Source organism: Agelaius phoeniceus, chromosome 22, assembly GCF_051311805.1.
Source record: "Agelaius phoeniceus isolate bAgePho1 chromosome 22, bAgePho1.hap1, whole genome shotgun sequence".
Taxonomy (NCBI): Eukaryota; Metazoa; Chordata; class Aves; order Passeriformes; family Icteridae; genus Agelaius; species Agelaius phoeniceus.
In genome coordinates, this window is record NC_135286.1 from 3300761 (window position 1) to 3322978 (window position 22218).

Genomic DNA, 22218 nt, shown 5'->3' on the forward strand with positions numbered 1-22218 from the left:
CCCCTTCCCTGTGGGGTCACCGGGCTGTCGTATGAAGTTTTATTGCCGACATGCAGGAGTAGTTCCGATGTAGTACAAAAATAACGTCTTTATACAAATTTTTTTCCTTTTTTTTTTTCTTTTTCTTTTTTTTTTCCTTACAACAGGCTCTGTCCCGCCGTGGCCCTGTGGCCCCCATGCCCCCTGCACCACCCCCTTCCAGTTTGCCTTAGCACAAGTGAATTGACCGGTGCTGCCACTGCAGGATCCTGGTGTGATACAGCCTCAGGGAGTCCCAGAATATTGCTTTTTGCTTTAACATTGGGGAAAATCAGTAAAAATAAACAGGGAATGAGGCAGGAGAGAACCAGAAGGAGAGAGCAGGGCCCTGCTGGGGTGCTCAGGGGATCCCTGCCCTGCTGCTGGTGGCACAGGGGGTGATGGGCCCACAGGACAGACCCACCATTTCAAAATAAAATAAATAAGGCGAAAGAGTTGGGGCTACTGGCTCAGCTGGGGTGGTGCAGGGAGCTGGTCTGTGTTAGTGTTCACAAGGCCCTGCCTGGCCACAGGGCCTTGGCGAGGCGCAGGCAGGACGTAATGCCCAACACGGCCAGGGAGGTTCAGGTCCAGCCCCCTGTCCCCACAAAGCCACTGCTGGGGTGGCCCAGCTTAGACCCCGTCCCCTTCCCTAGCCCGGGGCAAGAAAAGGCAACAAAACGCTACAAACATCTGCAACTCGCTCGCTGCCCATGCCCAGAGAGCAGTGCAGCCCCAAAAAGCAGGGCAGCCGCCCCAGCTCCAAGCCTCCCTGCTCACAGGGCTGGCAGGAGGGTGATGCCAGGGCTGGGAGCAGCCAGGAGCAGGGAAGGAGGCAGCTGAAGAAGGAGCTGCCTTGAGCAGGAGCCTGGGGCAGGGCACTGGGAGCCTTGGGAGCTCTGTGTGAGAACAGTTCATCGGGCAAGACAGGCATCCAGTTCATAAATGAGGCTCAGAAACAATCGTTCCTGCTCTCAGCACAGGCCAAAGCTCTTCCAGTGGCACCAGGTGACAAACCAGGATGTCTTTCCCCTGCCTTGGCATGAGGGCAGAAGCAGCCCCAGGTTTGGGCTGGCATGGCAAGAAAAGCTGGGAACAAATACAGTAGAGACTTCAGCCAGCCCCTCCTATCTCTAGGCGAATTATTTTGGGAAGCTTTTCACATTATAACTCATATATTACATCTGTACCACAACTGAGGGGGGAAACGCTAAATCAGAATTAATGCAACTGTAACTGCACCTGGGATATGCTACTGAAAAATAAGATAAAATCATAAATCCTTATAAACTAAAGGAATCAGTGAGAGGTGGGAGAGGGGGCAGGGGCCCTGGCAGGCCAAGTCCTGCAAAACCTTTGAACTGGGGACAGGATCTGATCCCTGCCCAGACGACTCCTCAGCTCCTGCCTGAGGCGGTGGCCGGGCTCTCCGGTCACAGCGGTGGCCACACAGGACTGGCCAGCATGGCCAGACCAGGTGGCACCTAAGGACAAAAACAGATTTGATGCAGATGAAGGGAAGTGGGAGGTTTCAAGAAATTCTGCCTTTCGAGAAACCCTGATAAATCCAAGCTTATTCAAACCACACGGAGCGGGCGCCACGGGCCGGCCCCGCGCTGCACGGCCACGGCTCTGTGCCAGCAGCTTCACCCTTGGAAGTCTCCTCCTTTCCCACGGGCTTTGCTCGATCCAGAGAACAGCATGGTTAAAAAGACAAGAGAGGTAGATTACAGTCATGATCAAAAGCAGATTAGTCATCTAGGCTTCGATTTTAAAAAAACAGATTCCAGAAGATGCCAAGAGGTTGCTGCTTCCAAAACTAGCTTTTCCAAAAGTCTTCTCCGTCCGGGGCGGGTGTGAGTGCGTGTCCCTGGACAGAGCTTGGGATTGCTACATTATTCCCCGTCGTGGGACACCGGTATTGCTGTAGGCTGGAGCAGGCGAGGTGAGGGCAGACTGCAGGGTGGTGCTCGTGCTCTTGGGGCAGGGGAAGCTACTTCCGGAGGTACCTCTGGGCCAGGATGGCCGCGTCCAAAGGGTTCATGGGCTGCGCGTCGTGGCCCAGGCGCCGCACGGGTGGGATGTTCCCGAACTGCCGCTTCTGCAGGAAGCTCTTGGCCTCATGCAAGGTGTTCTTCTCCTCAGCCAAGAGCAGCTGCTGCCTCATGTAGTTCTCAAACTCGTACTGGGAGCACTCCTCCGTCACCTTCACCTGCAGAGACCGACCTGTCAGAGCCACACCTGGCAGCCCCACGGCTCCTCTGATGGGCCTGAGCTACCACGGGATAACTGGGGTCCCAATGCAGGGAAGGGACCTGCTGCTGGGGACACAGGCAGGACTCCTCGTGAGCTAGCAGTGCCACCAGGACACAGCAGCTCTGTCCTGACATGGCTCATCCCAGCCCTGGCAGCACTGAGGCTGCAGCTGCCTGACCCCTGTCCCTGCGGCACCGTCACAGATCCTGCATGGCTGTCCCTGGGCAGCCAGGCTGTGGCCAACACTTCTAGCATGAAACAAACCGGCAGGAAAACAGGATGTTTGCTCCCATGGCAGAGCTCACTGGGAGCCAGAGCCAACACTGCTGCCTCCTCCCAGCATTCCCAGCTGTGTGAGAGGGAGTGAGCGCTGCTGGGAGCGGAGCGAGCTGCTCTCATCAGCTCCGGGGCCGAGCTCACTTCCTGGCAGCTCAGCCAGCTGGATGTGCCTCCTGCTCCCAGCAGCATCGGCCTTTCCTTCCGCTGCACAACGTGAAGGACTCGGCTCTGTCCTCCCCACCCTCCCCTTCCCAGCTGGGGGACACAATGGGTGCCACCACAGACAGTTCTGTGGAAAGCAGGGAAACCTACCTCCTGGGGGTTTTCGGGATTAGCCACTTGGTCATCTATGTCCGGCACCACTTGCAAAGGGCCACTCAGTGAGGACATGGACTGCCTGGAGGAGAGCACAGCATTGGGATCCAGAGCATGGCACTGGCTCAGCCACTCTCACCCAGCCCCAGGGTGATCCCACCGGGATGGTCACGGCTGCCATAAGCATTTGCACAGGCCTCCCCAGCTGTATCCATCAGCACGCAGTGGTGGACACATGGGATTTAAAGACTTACTGCAGTTCCCAGACTCTCCTCTGGTGAGGTGAGCCAGCCACAGCTGGAACAACACAGCCTGTGGCCAGAGACAGCGTGTCCTGTCTCTCCTTGCACATACCAGGACGCTATGATGGAGCTGAGGGAATCCAGCACTTCAGAAGCCGTCAGCCGCTGCTGCGGGTCCAGGACCAGCAGTTTCCGGATCAAGCACACAGTGTTTTCTGAGACCCGGCCATCCCTGGGACAGACAACACAGGGTGAGCCTGGGGTGGGCTCAGTGTGGCAGGATGGACATGCTGGGAGCACAGCCCAGTGTCGCAGGCAACTTTTATGAAAAATCCTTTCCTTAGGACTTTTCCTCCTGAGAAGCTGAGAGGCCTCAGGAACAAAATGTAACCAATGGTTATCTGCTGCTGTGGAATGCAACAGGTGCATCTGGGATTGGGCTCATGTGGTTGTTTCTAATTAATGGCCAATCACAGCCCAGCCGGCTCGGACACAGAGCCCGAGCCACAAGCCTTTGTTATCATTCCTTTCTATTCTATTCTTAGCTAACCTTCTGAAGAAACCTTTTCTTCTATTCTTTTAGTATAGTTTTAATGTAATATATATCTAAAATACTAAATCAAGCCTTCTGAAACATGGAGTCAGATCCTTCATCTCTTCCCTCATCCAAGAACCCCTGTGAACACGGTCACAGGCCAGGAGCTACAGGAGCAACCACTGCTCTGAGCCTGCCTCACCTTCCCACAAACTGTCCCAACCCCTGCTCCTGCTTCCTGCACCCCGCCTGTTGTCAGTCCTGCTGTGACCCTTGGGGTGCTGAGGGGTGCAGCTGGCCCAGTCAGCCCCTCATGGGCAGGCAGGAAGGGCAGGCTGTACTCACTCGGGGATGGTGTACTCGGCAGCCTTGATTTTGCGGAAGAGCTCCTGAGGTATGCTGTCGTAGAAGGGGAACTGGCCGTAGAGCATGGTGAACAGCACCACCCCCAGCGCCCACATGTCACTGGGCTTCCCGCGGTATGGCCGGCCTGCAGGAGAGGGCACACACAGCCTGAAAATCCTGGAAAGCACAGCCCTGGCAACCCCCTCACCTCCCACAGCAGGGGTGCTGAGTAACCCTCACATGGGACCCTTTTTCTAAGCATTAACCAAAACAGTTAAGGCTTCCCATAACATGACACCAAAACTCTTTCCAAGGTGCATCCTCTGTGAATAAGCAAATTGTCCATTTCCACACAAGTGTCCTCCTGTTTCCTATGGAGCAGGAATATCCCTGCTGTGAACCAAGGGCATCAGGCAGTTGGAACTGCTGTGCTGGAGTTGCCAGGTCAGTGTCCCTCACACAGAACCACCCAGCTTGCAAGGTGGAGGGAATTCAAGGAGCAGGGAGCACAGGGCAGGAGGATGCAGGAAAGAAGACCAGGCAGGATAAAGCTGAGCCCATGGAGAAGGGACTCTGACTGTGGGATGAATCTAGCACACAGCCACTGAAGCCAGATGTAAAAGCACAAAAGGTGCTTTCCTGCACAAAGACATTTAGACAAAGACACCAGACAAACCCTAAACCAAGGCTGCTGCAGCCCCAGGATTCACCTGATGGAAATGCTGCTTCTAAATCCCTTTGGTCACAACAATCAGCACACAGCAGCATGGACAGGGTCACAAAATCAAACCCCAGTGCTACAGCAGAGCACAGGACTCGGGAGAGACTTCCTCTGACTCACACAGTGAGTCACTGCTGCAGCATTTGGTATTTGTACTAATTATTCTTTGCTTTATATGCTCAGAAAAAGGCACCTCTCCCTCCTCCTCCAACTTTTCCTGCTGTGACATTTCAGCAGCCATCCCTCAGCAGAGACAGCTTCTCCTGGAGACCCACAACAATGATTAATTCCTCAGGCGCTCCAGCTTCCCCCTGCCCAGGAGCACCGGCAATACAGAGGGAGGCATGTGCCAAGCCTGAAGGTGGAATGTCCTCAAGTAACTTCCCCCTTGATACTTGGGGGGGAGCTGCAGACTGAGCAGTTTTGGGAGAGCATTTTGGAGAGCACAGGATGGGCCCCATGGGCTGTTGGCACACACCAGAACTGGGGTGCAGCACAATGGCAGTGAGAGCAGGATGAGTCCTGAGCTAAGGCTGTGCCTAGCAGGGTCTCAAGCAGCCTCAGCTGTCAGGTATCAGCCAAGACAGCCTGTTCAGTGCCCCTTGGCCAGTTATACCACAAGAGTGCCCTGAGAAGGTAGCTGGAGGCCTGAACAGATCAGCACCCTGGAGCAGAAGGAGCAGCTCCTCGTAGCCTCCTTCAGCTACTTGAGCCACAACTGCTCCAAGCTCCTGCAGAGCAGTTGGCTTCTATCATCCATCTGGTCACAAGGGCCTCAGGATATCCTGCAGAACAGGAAAGGCTTGCAAGAGCCCCAGGATCCACCTCCTCGCCTGCCTTTGCTCCCTTCCTTGCCGGGAGGGAAGTGCCTCAAACCTGCCTGGCAGATCAGGATGGAAGAGCTCGGCTACATTTACTGCTGCTGCCTGCAAACCTGACAAAAAACCTCCTGAGGGGAGTCCACTGGGGTGGGATCCTCCAGGACTGGCTCCCTCTGAGGCCATTTCTGCAATACAGTTGCTTGGGATAGCAGGAACAAGTAACTCGTGTTAATGCCTGATATCTGGATCTACAAGAGGGAGAGGCTTTGTGTGCACAGTCCCACCTGTATGTGCAGCTACTAATCTGGCTCACCTGCATGAGAGGAAAAACCCCCCAAAATGATGCCTGGGTCACTACACTGACAACCAGGACCAGCCCTGCCTGCTCAAAGGCTGGTACAGGAGCACAGAATCACAGAGTTACTGGGTTGGAAGAGACCTTCAAGATTGAGTCCAACCCAGCTGCAACACCTCAACTAAACCCTGGCACCCAGTGCCACATCCAGGCTTGTTTTAAACACACCCAGGGATGGGGACTCCACCACCTCCCTGGGGAGACCACTCCAGGACTTTACCACCCTTTCTGAAAAAACTTTTTCCTAATATCAAACCTGGTCATAAAAGGAGACCAGGTTGTTCAAACACAATCTACCCCTCCTAAACCCCTGCTGGCTGGGTCAGATACCCTGGCCATCCTGTAATGCTGCATGATGAAATCAATAAAAACTGTTCCATTATCTTATCAGGTACTGAGGTTAGGCTAACTGACCTATAATTACCAGGATCCTCCTTCCCACCCTTTCTGTGAATGGGTGTCACACTGGCCAGCTTCCAGTCATCTGGAACTCCCCCAGTGAGCCAGGACTGCTGGTAAATGATGGAGAGAGGCTTCACAAGTTCCTCTGCCAGCTCCCTCATCACCCTGGGGTGGATCCCATCTGGTCCCAAAGATTTATGAGCAGAGCAGAGATGAGAGCTCATGGAGAGAAACCTCCTGAAGCAACTGGACAGAAAGTACAGCTGTTCCTGATGGTCCCATGCACTGGGAACAGTTAAAGGCAGGAGGACACCAGGGAAAGCTGCTTTGTGGTGGAGCCAGACTCTGCTCAGAGCCTCTGCTGGAGACAAGGCACAGGCCAGGCTGCTGGAGGGGGGGATCCAGCCCAGACTGCTTTGGCCTGCTGTCATCATTCCTTTAATTTTAAGTAACTCCTCTCAGTTGGTCCAGAAGCTGCCCAGAGGGTCACTGGCAGTGAGCAGCAGCTGGAGGAACTGGTGCTCTTAGGGCACAGCTGGAATGCACTGACATCCTGGTGGGATCTGGACTGGCTGCCCCTTGGGCCCAGGGTTTTTACCTGCAGCTTAAGGAAAGCCTCAAGAACTGAATTCTGACACTGGAAACAGAACATGTTGTCTGCAGTCAGATTCATTTGGGAACAGCCAAATTTGAAGCAGCTTTGAAGTTCAGACAAGCTCTAAGAAAAAAGTCAGCCTCACTCCTCCCCTCCAACTTTCCCAGCTGGAAAACCAGACCAAGTCTCCTAACTGGACCTTAATTAAGAGGCTCTCATGAAGGTGCATATGGGAACACAACAGGTGTTTTTATTTACTGTCAGGAGGCACAAATAAGTGAAATGAGTGCTGAGGGGAATTCCTACCACTGAGCACGTCTGGGCTGATGTAGGCAGGGCTGCCACGCTGGTCCTTCAGCAGGTCATCCTCGCTCACCAGGTGCTTGCCCAGGCAGAAGTTGGTGATGGTGATCCTGTGAGTCCTGGGGAGAAGCACAGGGAAGGGTGTCAGGGGACACAGGCCATCCTGCACAGACAGCAAGGTGACTCCAGAACAGGGACTGTGCCTGTGGGGCTTTCTAGGGGGCTTGAACTGCTGGGAGAAGACACATAGAGGTGTAAAATGAACTCTATCCCAAAGGGGAGGGATTCCATGCCTGCCAGAAAGGCTTGCAAGGCACTCACAGGGGCAGTAAAAGGCTCTGTGACAATGTCTGGGTGGCCTGTGTCAGCGTGGCTGCAAGCACAGGCTGTACCTGGCTCATCTTGCAGCCTTGGCTGATCTCCTAGGAACATCCCAGCCTGCAGCACCAGAGTTGCAGGATCTGCCCCAGGTGCTGCCTGAGCACTGGAGGGCAGGAGTGTGAACAAAGCTGAGGTTTATTTCAGCTGCTGATTGTGCCCTGCACTTCCCAGCTGCCATCTTCTCCACACAGCATCTTCTGGGAGCTAAGGGAAAATACCCTGTGGAAGCTGCCCCATGCCTGGCCCCTGAGCACTGGGTGTTTACAGTCACCACAGGAGCTGCAGGAGTTGTGATCAGACTCAGCACAACCACGCCTGTGTCACTCAAGAATCCCACACAGGAGCCTTCAGGTGGCAGTTCCATCTGATCTACAGGACTGCTCTCCACACACAGGTGTGCACAACACAAGGCCTGAGCAACACCCAAAAACCTTACACAGAAAAGGGAGAGCTGCAAGTACACAGAATTTCTTTATTAGTTCACCCCTACTTCTCTATGGTACTGCCAGCTCCCATTAACAATTTTTTCCAGTGCAAGTGAGCTAATTACAAAACTATTGTTCCATTAATCTTCCCTGTCATTCAGATAATTTGGATTTTAACTTACAATGTAAAGGTGTGAGTACAAAAACACTGTCTGGAAGATTTCTTGAAAAGTATTTCACAACTAGAACCTGAGAGAATGGATTAAGTCAGTCACAGTAACAAAGAAACATTTCCAGCCAGTCTCACAGACAAATGAAATAGAAGCAAGTGTGGGTTGGCCATGGAGAGCTGGTTATTAAAACAGACAGACTTGTGTTTAAGAAGTGTTAGCTTCAACTGTCAGGAGACTTCCCTGGCTGAATAACAAGCTGCAGGATTTGTTAAGGATTTAAAAGACTAAGTGTTCTATAGGACACTAAAATGTTCAGGGTTGCTTGATTCTATTTAGTCCCTGAAATTTGATCTAATCTGTAATCACTCAACTCCTCCTGCACTGGCTTATGAGGAAACCTGAGAGGCTTTAATGTTTGTGGGGAAGGGAATCTGAGGGAAGTCCCCCAGGTGGGATGTGCCTGCAGGACCTTGCAGTGCCACGTTGTTACCTTCCTTCCCTGCCCTGAGAAGGGCCCTGGCTCTTTGTGAGCAGGGCTGGAGCAGAACAAAGGGTTCAGCTCAGCCCCACGGGCTGCTCCTCTCCATGGAGATGGCGCTTACGCCTCTCCCACCCTTCCCTGTGACTCACTGCTGCACAGGCTGCAGCTCTCCCTCAGCAACGCTGAGAAAAAAGCAAAAGCAGAGATGTAACACAAAGAGAGACTCTGGCAAGTGTGTTCAAAGCTTCAAACACCTCCCCCTGCTAGTGGGGCCCTGGGTGTAGCTCCACTGGTGGGGTGCTCCCCTGCACTCAGTGCCCAGAAAAGAAGGGAAGTTCTGCATGGATCCTTTAAAGCACCAACCTTTGTCTGCCTCTTCCAGCAAGGAGGAGAATCAAAGCAGCAAGCACAAGAGATTTATCTTAAAGCAGCTCTACAGAAACAACTTGAACCAACTTAGAGGTGGCCCTGAGAAGCAGCAGCAGCTGTGTGTGTGTGTGTGGGGAACCAAGAAGTTCAAGTTCTATAGATAAAAGCTGTTTCCTCTCAGTGCTAGGGAGGAGAAAGCAGCAAGCTGTGAGCTCAGCAAACCTGCAAGCTTTGTAGACTCAAAGCCAGCAGAACTCCAGCCTTCCCTCTTTTTATTCATTCCACAGAAACCCAGACAGTGTGAAAAGGATGAATTCCGCTCATTCTTCAAGTAAGTGCAAAATATTTAGTCAGTAATGTAATCCTGGAGGAGAGAGCAGAGGATCTGAGCTGCACTAGGCTGCCAGCTAAGGAACACAGACCCCAAGGCACTGAGCAGCTCCTCAGAGCCCCCAAGCAGAGCCAGGCCACCTCCCCCTGCCCTGGGGTCCTGCTGAGCTCCTGCCCCTCTCTGGGCTGGTCCCTCTGGGTCTGCACCAGCATCCAGCACCTGCCAGGCTCCAGAGGCTCCTGTCAAACCAGCAAGGGAACAAGGGAGCCATTTCATACACAAATCCACACTGGACAGAAGTGCTTTTGTTTTGATAAGTCAATATTTCACTGCTAGCAAAAACACAGCAGGGCAGCAGTCAGATCTAACACTGCTGTGATTGTAGAACAGCCAGCAGGGCTGGGAATGCCTTTAGCATGATGGAGGGTGAATGATGGGAACAGAACCAACCACCATGGTTTTTTTTGGTTCTTTTTAATATATATAAAATCAATACTTTTCTTGCAGGTTACTAAATTACTATAAAATTGAGTTTTCAGCAGTTAGAATCCAAAAAGAAGTCCTGACAAGGGGCCACTAAGCTGGGTGGGAAAAGTGAACTACCCAGGTGGGGCTAAATTCAGTTTTGGAGATTAATTTATATAACTTTGAGCTGGATTTGTGGTTTTGCACAGCCTGCTTCCCTTTTCCTCACTCTCCTGCACAAGAGTACTCAACAAGTGCTGCCTTTGGCAGTGTTTGCATTAGAAATCTGCTTCAAGGAAGAAACAAGACTACTGCCAGGCCAGCAGCTCTCCAGCACACTTACCTTTTGTTTAGCACCATGTTTCCTAGTTTCAAGTCTCTGTGCACAATGTTTTTCTGTAAAAAATATAGGAGTATTACATGAGCAAAAGCCTATTTGTTGTAGAAGTATAAATTTCATACTTGCACAAGAGCACTAAAAAGAAATCATGGCATCTGCACACTCTGAAATAACCCAGGTCAAGGTTTCAGATCAGGTTTCACCCTGAGTACTTTGTGCCCTTCACTTTTGATTGTGATCAGGACAGAACAAGCAAATTTGCTACTCTGAACACAAAGACAGACTTAGTGTATCCAAGAGACCTGGAACTGAAGTGTCCAGGCTTGGTTAGAGCAATCTGATGAGCATTCCTTTACCAGACCCACAGTGCACTGCCCTGTGTCACAGGGGAACGAGTCAAACACCAGCAGAATCCATTTTTATTACAATAGTTTCTAGTTCATTGATCTCAAAATCTGTAGCTTGAGGTTCTGATCTCCAATCAATTCTTGCACTGTGATTTATTTTGCTTTGCAGGGAAACAGTTTCTGTTTCCTGTGCTTGATCAGGCTCTGCTCTCCTCTTTGACTGCCCCTGTCTGAGCTTACCACACTGTGGTTCACCTGACCTGCCCTCAGCCCAGCTGGTCCCTCTCCACAGCCCACAAACACCACATTATCATTCAGAAACATGAGGAGCAGGGAGGGAAGGGAATGCAAACATGAGGAGCAGGGTTAGAAGGGCTTGGGGCACGAGGTCTTATGCAGACCACTGTTAACATCCCTGCCTTGTAACCTGGCCACTGCCAGCCCCAGGAAGTTCTGAAGCATCTGCTATTCTAACATGGGAAAATTTTGCCTCCCAGCACTGGAAGGGAGCTCTCTTTCCAAGCTCTCACCTTGTGTAATGCTTCTACCACTCGTACCACGTCATAAAATATCACCACGGTTTCCCGCTCGCTGAGTCTCTTCTCTTTAATGACATAATGCTGCAGATTGATCAGATCTGCTGTTTTGTCACTGAAATCATGAGCACAGAGACAGTCCAACACCAGGCAAATGCGCTTCTTCATCTTCCTGACCATCCTGTTGGCTTCCAGATCTTCTATGATTTCACAAGCTCGGTCCTGGGGGAGGCAAACACAGAAGCAACCCCTGAGGGCAGCTTCAGGACACATGCACAGAGCCTGGCAGAGCAAATAACTCAGTATCTGGGGGGTGATCTCAAAATAAGCAAATGCAATCACAGTGCTTGGTCTTTGTCCTGAAGCAGGATTTCAAAAAGATACAGGAGCTCACTTAATGAATCACAGAGTCTCAGGCTGGTTTGGGTTGGAGGGAACCTTAAGTTTCATCTCATTCCATCCCCTGCCATGGTCAGGGACACCTTCCACGATTTCAGATTGCTCCAAGCCCTGTCCAATCTGGCCTTGGACACTTCCAGGGATGGTGCAGCCACAGCCAGGGCCTCCCCCCCTCACTGGGAAGAACTTTTCCTAGGAGGAGGAGTACAGAAGGCAGAGGAAGTCTCTGCTCTGTGTGCACATCAGCACTAATGCTCTTTATGCACACAGACACCTTGAGCTGAACCCAGGACAGCTCTGCAGTGGAGCAGCCTCTGGGAACAGAAGGATCCAACACACTGTTCATAAGAAGAACAGAAATCTCAAGGCACAATTAGCAGTTCTTCCATGACAGTAAACAACACACAGCAGAGCTGGACATTTGGCTTATTTAAGATTTAGTACAGATGGTCTCAAGTGAAAAGCGTGTTGGCAAAATGTAACCAGCAAGTCAGGCAATACCAACACCCAAACCAGTAATTGCTATCAGCCCCTCACATCAGTGAACAGCCCTAAAGGCACCAACAGCAACACAATCCAGTCACACAAAACTGATCAGCACAGTGACTGGTTTAACTTGCTGAAACAGTGTCTTGGCTATTTGTCCCCTCTTACAAGTTATAAACAGTAGAGGGACCAGAAAGCACAAATTTAGTTCTAAAATATGCTAATTAATTTGCCAATGAAATAGCTGTTGTTCTGTCTGAAGAGGGGGGTGCTGAGTGCCTGTCCCACCTGTGAATGTTCTCACATTTCTCAAAATCCTGCTGTACTCTCCAGAGCTCCTGTTTGAAGCAGCTCTGAGGTGGTTAACCCCAGAGTGCTGCAACTTGGACACACAAGAGCAGGGTCAGCACGAACTGTACATTAAACAAAAGCAGCTCAATCCATCAGCAATCCCTGGCATTGCCCCAGCCTGGATGGTGACCAAGTGTACCTGGAAGAGCCCGTGATGATGGACCACTCCTTCCTGGTTGTGGAGCAGGGAAAGAAGAGAATACTCCGTGTGCAGCAGCATCTTGCCCTGTCGCTCCTCCTGGGTTTCTATTCCTTTATCACCTCTTTCTTCTAAGGTGAGAATCTTCAGGAAAAGGGAAAATGCCTTTACAGTTCCCAGAGGCACACAAATGCCCCCAGCCCTCTCTCATTTTTGGCATTCCCAGGTGTTTACAGCTGGTGGAAGTGCTCTGATGGTTGTGTCCTTGCCACAGGCCTGTCTGAACTCAGCACCATCTGTGCAGAATGCACAGCAGCAGCTTCATTAACATGCAAAGGAGGCTGTTTGCAAATATCCCAAGTGGGTTTCCCCTCCTGGAGCTGCCCCATTCAGGTACAGATCCAAGGGCTCTGGGAGAGCAGCAGAGGCCTCATGTCAGGGCTGATCTGGACGTGGATCTGGCCCTGCCAAGGGGGAGCTGCAGCAGCCATGTCCCACTGCACTGCTTCAGCCCACACCACTCACTCACTGCCCAGGTGCTTCTGCACAGGAGCTGGCGAGCCCTGAAGGTCTGGGAGCCTGCAGTTTGCTTACCTTCAGCTGATAAAAGTCATCTGTCCCGTCCTTTCTTGCCAAACACTGAACAATACTTGGCACAGGGGAGTTACCTAAACGTGGACCTACAGCACAAAGCAGAAACAGACTTGTTTTCCCTCCAGCAGCAGTGACTAACCCGGGTTACATCAGCTGTCACTAGTTATGTTTGCTTGCACCAAGTTCCCTTTTCTGCAGGAGGCTTGAGTGCATTTTCACAAATCTAAAGCCAAAAAAAAAAAAAAATAAAAAAGGTCTTGAACTCTGAAACCTTTTGGGGTAATGTTTCATTTGTTTTCTGGAGCAACATTTATCAAAGCCCACACATGGCCCAGCTGTTTGCAGAAATCCTAATTTCTGCATGCCTGAACCACACAGCTCTTACATTCACAGCAACACCCATGGCAACTGTTACTGCCACACCTGGGAACACAGCTGCCACCTCTGCAGGGATGGCTCAGGGGTGTCCAAATTAGCCCAGATTTCAAGTAAACATACAGTCTCCACTCCTCACTTTAAATCAGTCAGCTCCAACTGATTTTCTATTGTGAAGTCTATGATGACAGTTCTGAACTAACAACTATTCTAGAACTGTCCAGAGCTGGCAGAGTGGCCTTGCCTTGGTACATAGCACTTTGAGTAGCACTAGTGAACTGTTAAGTTGCCCCCATGCTGATGTGACAACACATTCCAAGTCAGCAGGGTCGAACACAGCTCATATCAAAAAAAAACCCCAATGAATTTGAAACAAAACAAACCCCTCCCAAAAAAAGCTCCAAAGGGGGTAAAATCAGGATCCATTTCTCTCCCAAGCCCCACCTGCCTTGCTGCACTGGCATCCCACATCTCCTGAGCTTGGCCAGCTGCAGGAGCTCCCAGGCTGCTGCTCTGCACATCCAGTGACCTGCGCTCTCAGGTAAGACACTGAGTTACACCCCTGCTTGCCCTCACTCCACAGTGCCTTCTGTTTTCAGTGTTGGCACCAGCAGCCAGCCTGCCCAGTGCAGAGCCCCCTCCCTGCTTACCCAGGATGAAAGGACCTGCTCTCTTGGCGTTATTCCCGGAAATCCCCGCGCACAGAGCCTTTGCCTTAGCGGATGTTTCCCCAGCTCCTCTGTCCGATGCTCGCCGCTTCATCCTTGGCTCTTGAAAGAGAACAGAGATCGCATCCCTGAGTTATTTTCTCTTGTTATTCCTGATTTCTACTGGAAGGCTGTCACCTACAGATGCACTGGTGGCTCTGCCTACTTGTGTGTCTACACACAGCCCTGGCTCCCTGCTGACAGACCAGGGGTGGGCTGCAGGCTCAGAGCAGCTCTCAAGGCATAAATCAGCCTTCTTATTCAGGGCAACATTTCCTACAACAGTTGTTTGAGAGACATAGTGGGAACAAGTCAAGATAATTAAAGCTTGTTTTACAGCAAAAACAAGTTTGCAAATTAACATATTCTAAAAGCTCTGAAAGAAGATGCCCAAGTTAGCCCTGTGTATGGGTGTCTACTGCTGCTGCAGCCTTTTGGGGGTTTCTCCACAGAGGATCCACATGAGGCATCACAGCCACCCACTGAGTCCCTCAGAGGTTTGAGTCTGTTCCTCAAACAGCCAAGAATGCACAAAACTGACCACAAAAATCAGTGTCTTTCACCTTTCCCAACAAGGGCATAGAAAACAAGCACAATAGTTATTGTGACATTCAGTTCAGTTCACAATGTTTTTTCAAAAATGTATTTTTAGCCTTGAAAAAAGTCCCCTCTCTCTGTACCTCATTAGACTCTGACCTTATTACGTTTCCATCTACCTACATCCAGTGCAGCTGGAATTTGGACTCCAGCACATAAAACCCTGTCACCTCAGCCTCCATGTGCAGGAATCAATGCTGTGTTTAGAACTAACACGTTATTAAATGCTCCAATGGACATTCCAGTGAAAAGCAACACTGGTGACAACGTGTGTTTTCCTGCACAACGACTATGGGCAAAACCCCATTTGATCTATTAAATGTGAATCTCGTGGTTTGCATCTAGGAATTTATTCAAGGTCCACACATCATCGCTATTTAGCACTACTAAAAACTCAACTACCTCCTCCTTATTCAGATAGTGCAGAAAGTCTGATTTCCAACATCCATTTTCTGCTGTTCAGAAATCTAAAGAGAATTTGCACAGACAAGATCTAAAGGGCCAAATAAATTCAAGGCTTATGACTAAAACTAAAGAAAAGTCTTGTTTCAGTTTAGCTGGAAAAGCATCTCTCAGGTGAGCTTCTGGGTGTGGTGTGAGCTCCCCACATCCATCAGCTCCAGCCAACGGAAGCTCTGCTCCCAGTACAGCTCCTCTTCATCTTTAGATTTTAGAAAACAGCTTCAAAGACTTTTGCAAAGACACATTCAACGTCTGTGCTCTCACTTTTTAAAGACACTTTGGGGGGTAGGTGAGAAGAGGAACCAAGCACAGCTCCATTTTCTTACTCAAACCCAATCCCAAGAGTTCTGCCCGAAGAGGTTACTACAGCAGACAGGGGAAAACATTTTCTGGGTTGTACATATTTGTTTGAGAAGATCCCAGGTGTTTCACCACATAAGAGATTGATAAATCACCTCCCTGTGAGTGAAGTTCACCCTCTGGCAGTCCCGCCCTTTCTGTGGACACAGGCTGATCTCACTGCATTGATTCATCCAGCAGCACCTGCCCAGGACCAGCAACAGCCAGGAAATAAAGGGAGGAGCCTTGCAGCAGACTTTGCATCCCTGCACTCCTGACTCCAGCACCTTCACACCTCCACAGAGCAGTGTCACCGTGCCAGTGAGCTGAACGGGACCCAGCTCTGACCCCCATGTGCTCCTTGCTGTTCATTCTGCATCCCTGACCCAACATCCTGATGAGCTCCTCCTCTCCTTGCACATCACTGTCTCAGCTGGAAATGTGAGTAACACTTCCCCTGGAGAAACCCCATGCACAGGAGCTCTGAGATAATCCCATTGTGCAATTTGGCTTGCTGGTGTAAATGGTGCTACTGTAATCAAAACAACCCGAGGACTCACGTAGTTCAGCATCAACTGTATCGTTACTCTTCTTCCAAACTAGGTTTTCCAACGTCTCAGGAGGCAGGAGTTGTCACCTTGGAGAAGGCTGGATGGGCAAAAGGTCGAGGACTCTGTAATGTGAAATGAGATTCACTTGATGCCGTGGTTCTGGATTATTCTGATTATGATAACACAGGATGCACTGAACCTTTATTTGGGCTGTTTCTCTGGGCTTGGAAAAAAGGATTGAAGCTCCTGGTGAGAGAATAAAAGGCTCTGGAAGTTCAGTTCCTGCACTGCTGGACAAACTCCCATGTCACCCGTCTCCAAAGTGATGCAGGGCAGGCCTTTGGAGCAGGGACAAACACAGGCTCCACTTGAACCCCCACCATGCAGAACCTGCCTGGGTCTAATAACATCTCAAACACACCTGACTGAGCACCAAGAGACTCCCTGCCACCACCAGCAGCTTTTTATCATGCTAGGAGTTGAGTTCAGGTCAGATCAGTATCTGAAATCACTTTCCCTGGGATGGAGTTTTAAACATGGGTTTGTGCTGGTTCCTTGCAGCAATGTAAGAGGCTCTCTCTCAAGACTGATCCTGCTGATGTTAAAATGATTTTTTCTTTTCAGTCTTAAGAACTGGAAAGTCTCACCTGTTTGTGGACAGATGGATCCCTTCCCCCTAAATCCAAGCTGAATCAAACCATCCTCCTCCCTTGTCCTGCCATTGGAACAAAAATGGTTCCTCACACAGACAAAGTTACAAGTCCAGTACAGAAATTTATACCTAATTTTGATGTGACACACAGGATGTATCAAACATCTCACTGGAGAAGCCAGTCCAAAGCCTTTCAGTGTGCTAGCTAGGCCTTTAATAGAATTATGAATCAATTAATTTGGGGACCTAAATGTAATGCCTTTTAATTATGTAGCTTAAGGGAATTGTTTAATTCCTGAATTACTGCATGTCCCAGTGCCCGGTGTAACAACAATGGAAAACATGAGCTGAGGAAAGCCCTTTTCATCCCAGAATGAGGAACAAGCAGGTCCTGCAGTCCAGCAGCCACAGCTCAGAGCTGGAATGGAAAAGGTACCTCTGGGGCATGAGCAGAATTACTCAGCAGCACAGGAACCACTCTTGGCTTCAGAGCAGTTGCTCCAGCCCCCACTGCACTTTTGGGGGGCTTGTCTTGCCCCAAGGGCACAGCATGAACTCAGTGGTGGTTACACTTCTGGTGTGAGGACTAGGAACCCCAAAGTGCTTGACCCTGCTGCTGTGATGAGCTGATTGTGGTGAATAAGGCAGTGGCTGGGCTGGGAACCAGCAGCAGGTGACAGAGCCCAAGAGCTCCTGCTGGAAGTTCAGGACTGCTGAGAAGTTCCTTCAAGGAGCTCACACCATTCCAGGGACCTGCCTCTGGAGGCCACAGATGGAGACATTCCATCACCCACTGCAGCAGCATTCCTGCCCAGCATTCCCTCCTGAAGCCAAAAGCTGGAACATTTGGGATGAAGCTGCAGAGCTGCTCCACAGGTTTTTGTCCCTCTCTGTGCAGCCTTCAGGTTTGCAAAAATAGAGTTAAAAAAACAGAATCACATGAGCAGCATCAGGCTGCACCTTTTCTCACCCAAATACCACAGTGGGCAGTATTTATCAGTGATGGTTAACCCAAGGTCACATTTAAGCCTGGCTCATGGGAAGCTGTGTTGAACATGACCTAAAAAGCTCCACGAACAAAACATTAAATGGGAAAAAGCTGGAGCACGGCCCAGCTTCCCACATGGAACACCAGCAGGTCGGTGTCACTGCAAGGAGCAACGATCCCAGTGTTGCCTCACTCCTTCCCGGGCAAACCCGGCCAGAACAGCTCAGAGCCGAGTCATCAGCACGCCCAGGGACAAAGCTCGGCTCTCATTGGAAAAGCTTCCCTGAGAACAGGCGGAGCTTGGATCGGGCAGGCCTGCGGAGGAGTCACTGGCTGGGGGATTAAAGGGAATGTTTGCGGGGCAGATCCCAAGGAAAGCAGGCTGTTGCATTAAGTGTATGAAATATGGGCAGAAACACACCCCTTGTGTCCCAGCTGGTCCTCAGAGACCAGGAGCACATCCAGAGACCCCGAAGACCAAGAAGACATCATCCCACCCTGGGAGCAGGGAGAGGAGAGTCACCCACCAAGTGTATCCAAGGGTTTTTTAGCTTTTCTTCCTCCTCAAAAGGTGAAATTTCTGCCCCCCCCCCCTCATCCACAGCCCACCCTTATCCTCTTCCTCCCACAGTACACACAGCATGATCTAGGGGGAAATTGAGAGAGAGTTATGTGTGGTAGCATGTACTTCATTAAGCTGATGTGCATTTTAATATTTAAATGACTCTTAGTCAGGCAAAAGTTACTTTCTGGACATAGCGTCCTTCAAAGTTTCAGTCACAGGACTTTTGTTTTGTTCTTCAGTGCCAAACCTGTCTGTCCCTCCTCCTACAGCCAGCTCAGCCTTCCTGACATCAGCCAGGAACAATTTCATCCCTAAAGATAATGTGGAATGCACAGGGGAAGCCTCAGCCCTTCCCTGGCTCCTTGCTCACATGGGAAGAGGAGTGGGGGTATCAGGGTGGGCTCCACTCCTCTCCCTCTGCACAGCACAGAGGAGATTCCCTCTTCAGGAATGTTAACTGTTAGTTACTGAAGGCTCTGGGGGTTGAACGGTTCTCCAGGAGAAGCAATAATAGATCTATGTATATATATTTATATATATATATATATATATAAAAAGCCCATTGGATGACTCAGTGCAGCCTGTGTTCCGCTGTGCTGCCCTTCCAGGAAGGGAAGCCTGCTCCCGAAACAGAGCCCTGACTCACACGGTTCTTGGAACCCAGAGGAGACTCATTCAACTTCTTCCCTAAGCGAGAAGTTCGCTCAAAACCAGGCACAGAGTTTCTCTGCCCACGGGAATAGGAGGAATCCTGGGGCACTGGGGCAGCACGAGGGGCTGGGACAGCCCTGTGCTGTTGGAAGGCACCCAGGGGAGTCTGGAACCGCTGAGCTCCACAAGCTGGGAGACAGGAACACCTCTGAACTGCCCCACTGGAGATCCTCCTGCCTCAGCCCAGCCTGAGGATCAGCTGAACCCCAGGCACGTGAACAAGGCACAGCCAGCGCCTGGGAGTCCCTACAGGAGCCCAGCACACCTTACCTCCACCCACATGCAGCTGTGGCCAGTCTCCAGCTCCTCAGGGGCCAAAAAGGCTTCCACAGGCCAAGTCACATAGCAGGGAAAGCAAATTCCATCCTGGCTGCCCCCCCTGGCAGCCAGGGAAACTCTGAAGCACAGGATTCCAGTGCGTAACTACGGCGCAAGCAACAAGCCAGGCTTTCTTCAAGCCCTTCTGATGCATCAACACATGAGATAGCCAAGGACTCATCTCTGGGAGTTCCCTCTTTGGTTACATAAACACCAACCTCAGCTTAACCCTTTCGTGCTGCAGCACAGGCCACATCCACCAGGAAAAATCCCCGTTGCAGCCCAGCACCCTGACAGCAGGAGCCTGGAAATGCAGCTGCAGCACTTGAGGCTGCACTGCTGCCCCAACACAAATCCCTGACCCGGTCTGTGCCTGCAGTCAGGCTGTGCTCACCTCCCAGACCCCACCAGGGGTGAGGGCTGGGTTGTATGACAAGGTTTTATTTCTCATTGATTGCTTCTGATACTACCAATATGCCATAAGCCCCTGCAGCAGGACCTCTGTGTGCACAGAGTGTGACCCACACACGTGCTGACACTTCCCAGCGAGGTGTGGCTGCAGTTTCTTTCAGCAGTGACTCACCTGGCCCTACCTGGAGACAAACGTGTTGAAGTTACCTGCACACACTGCCAGGCCTACGCTGCTGGGGTTTGCAGTGTGACAACACACTGACAGGAACTGCACACTTGCAAAAAAAATATTACCCAAACCAGCCTGTTTCACACAGAAAATGGCCAAACAGAGCCTACTCTGTCCAGCAAGAGCTCCCAGGCAGGAAGGAGACACACACTGCACCTGCCTGGAGCCCCTGCACAGGTAACACCCCCCAAGCTCACTGGGCAGCTCAGGCAAAATCCCCAGGGCTGTCTCTAGTCATAGTCACAGAACAGATTGGGTTGGGAGGGACCTTAAAGACCCTTCCACCCTCCAGCCATGGGCAAAGAGACTTTTCACTACCCCAGGTTGCTCCAAGCCCTGTCCAACTTGGCCTGGAACATTTCCAGGGATGAGGCAGCCACAGCTTCCCTGGGTAACCTTTGCCAGGGCCTCCCCACCCTCACAGGGAAGAATTTCTCCCCAGTATCCCATCCATCCCTGCCCTCTCTCAGTGTGAAGCCATTCCCCCTTTTCCTGTCACTTGAGGCTCTTGTGAATAGTCTCTATCCATCTTCCCTGTAGCCCATTCAGGTACTGGAAAGGGCAGTTATGTCACCCTGAAGGCTCTCTTCTCCAGGCTGAACAACCCCAAGTCTCTCACAGCAGAAGTGCTCCAGCCCTCTGATCAGGTTCGTGCTTCCTCTGGACTCACTCCAACAGGTCCATATCCTTTCTGTGCTGAATCACAGCCCAGCTCAGTGCCTGTCAGCCTTCCCTTGCCTATCCCAGGCTCTGAAACATCCTGAGGGTCACAGCCCAGCTGAACTTTGCTTTTAAGGAGCACAATTATGAGATCAAACCCTCAGCATGGATAGCACAGAGAAACAATCAATGGATGCAGCACAAGCCCTCCAGCAACGGGGAAATATGTCCTGAATCCTGAGTACTGCCAGCCCAGGGCTCCATGCCAGCAGGTGAGTGCTCCCCTGCTGTCCCTCGGGCCACGCCTCACCTGGGTGCCAGGTCCAACCTCACCTGGGTGCCAGGTGCCTCCCCTGCTGCCTCAGAGGAGCCAGCTGTCCCACAGCACATGGCAGAGGGGTGGTGGCTCAGCCCCGCCACATCAGGCAATGGCCTCTGCTCTGACTTCTCCAGCTCCCTCTGGACATGGGATTGCAGCCCCACACCTCCAGCACACCTGTTCATACCGGCAGATGTTAAGCCCATACATTAAGGCTCTAAACTAGCAAAGAACTGAATCCCCAGCTCTGCTGCAGCACATTTCAGCACAGCCTGGGCAGGAGGGAGCACAACCCCAAACCCCTTGTGCAAGCAGTGGAGATGATGTCCCAATGAGGTCCCCCCAGCAGTGAGACCTTTCACACCCTCAGTACTGCACAAGCAGCAGGGCTCCCAAGGCCACAGCCAGAGAGGGACAGCACCCAGCTCTGGGTGTGGGAGGTTCCCCAGCGCCCCGGGTGAGCTGCAGGGAGTGCAGGGCAGGGTCCGTCCCTGCTCCGAGTAACACCTGCTGGTGTTACTCACCCTCACTCAGAGGCACAGCCCTCACCTACTCACTGCTGAGGCACACGAGGCTCCTCCTCGGCACAGAGGTCCCAGAAGTCTAAATTCAAACGTTCCTGCCCAGACTGGAGGCAAAGCCAGCCCAGTCACGGGCTGTGCCTTCTTCAGCCCCCCGCTCATGCCCCCGAGCTGCTGCGGGGCTCAAACCGAGCCCCCAGCCTGGAGAGCACCGGCAGCACCGAGCCGAGCCGGGCGGCCAAGGCACCTGGGGGGCTCCCCCGGCCCGGCGGACGAGCGGTACCACCGGAGCGTCTGCCCGCAGCGCCCGGCCCGGCCCAGCCACGGTGGGACCGGGATGGGGACGGGTCCGGGGCCATGTTCCCCACACTCTACTCACGCTTCGCCCTCATTCACCGACAGCCCCAGCTCCCTCGTCTCTCACGTATGTCCATGGGCCCGGTCCCGGTTCCCTCCGCTCTCTCTCATCCTCCTCACTCAGTCACGGCCCAGTCCCGGTTCGGGTTACCCCCGCTCTGTCTCACCCCTCACTCACCCGTGGCCCGGTCCCGGTTCCCCCGCTCTCTCCCGCCCCTCACTCACCCCGGTCCGGTTCTCCCGTTCTCTCCCACCTCTCACTCACCCCGGCCCGTTCTCCCGCTCTCTCTCGCCCCTCACTCACCCACAGCCCCGGCCCGGTTCCCCCCGTTCTCTCCCATCCCTCACTCACCCATGGCCCCGGGCCCGGCCCGGCCCGGCCTCGCTCCGCTCCGGCGGCCGCCTGGCACCGGAAGTGACGCACCGCCACCGCCCCCCGCGACCAGCCCGCC

General features: G+C 52.0%; 1 protein-coding gene across 2 annotated transcripts; it reads right to left on the reverse strand.

Annotated features, from left to right (window-relative positions):
- Positions 1-33: 33 nt before the first annotated feature.
- On the reverse strand, positions 34-22218 carry STK40 (serine/threonine kinase 40). Of its 2 annotated transcripts, none has more exons than XM_054648330.2 (12): positions 22119-22218; positions 16045-16157; positions 14030-14149; positions 13005-13090; positions 12411-12554; positions 11030-11257; positions 10156-10208; positions 7191-7306; positions 3991-4135; positions 3223-3342; positions 2866-2950; positions 34-2230 (listed from the first exon to the last, which is right to left on the reverse strand). In XM_054648330.2, exons 3-12 carry the CDS (start codon positions 14139-14141, stop codon positions 2012-2014), a joined length of 1308 nt encoding a protein of 435 aa, XP_054504305.1. In that variant the 5' UTR covers positions 14142-14149; positions 16045-16157; positions 22119-22218; the 3' UTR covers positions 34-2011. The 2 variants fall into 2 exon arrangements, with proteins under 2 accessions (XP_054504305.1, XP_054504307.1); XM_054648332.2 differs by having other exon boundaries at positions 16033-16157.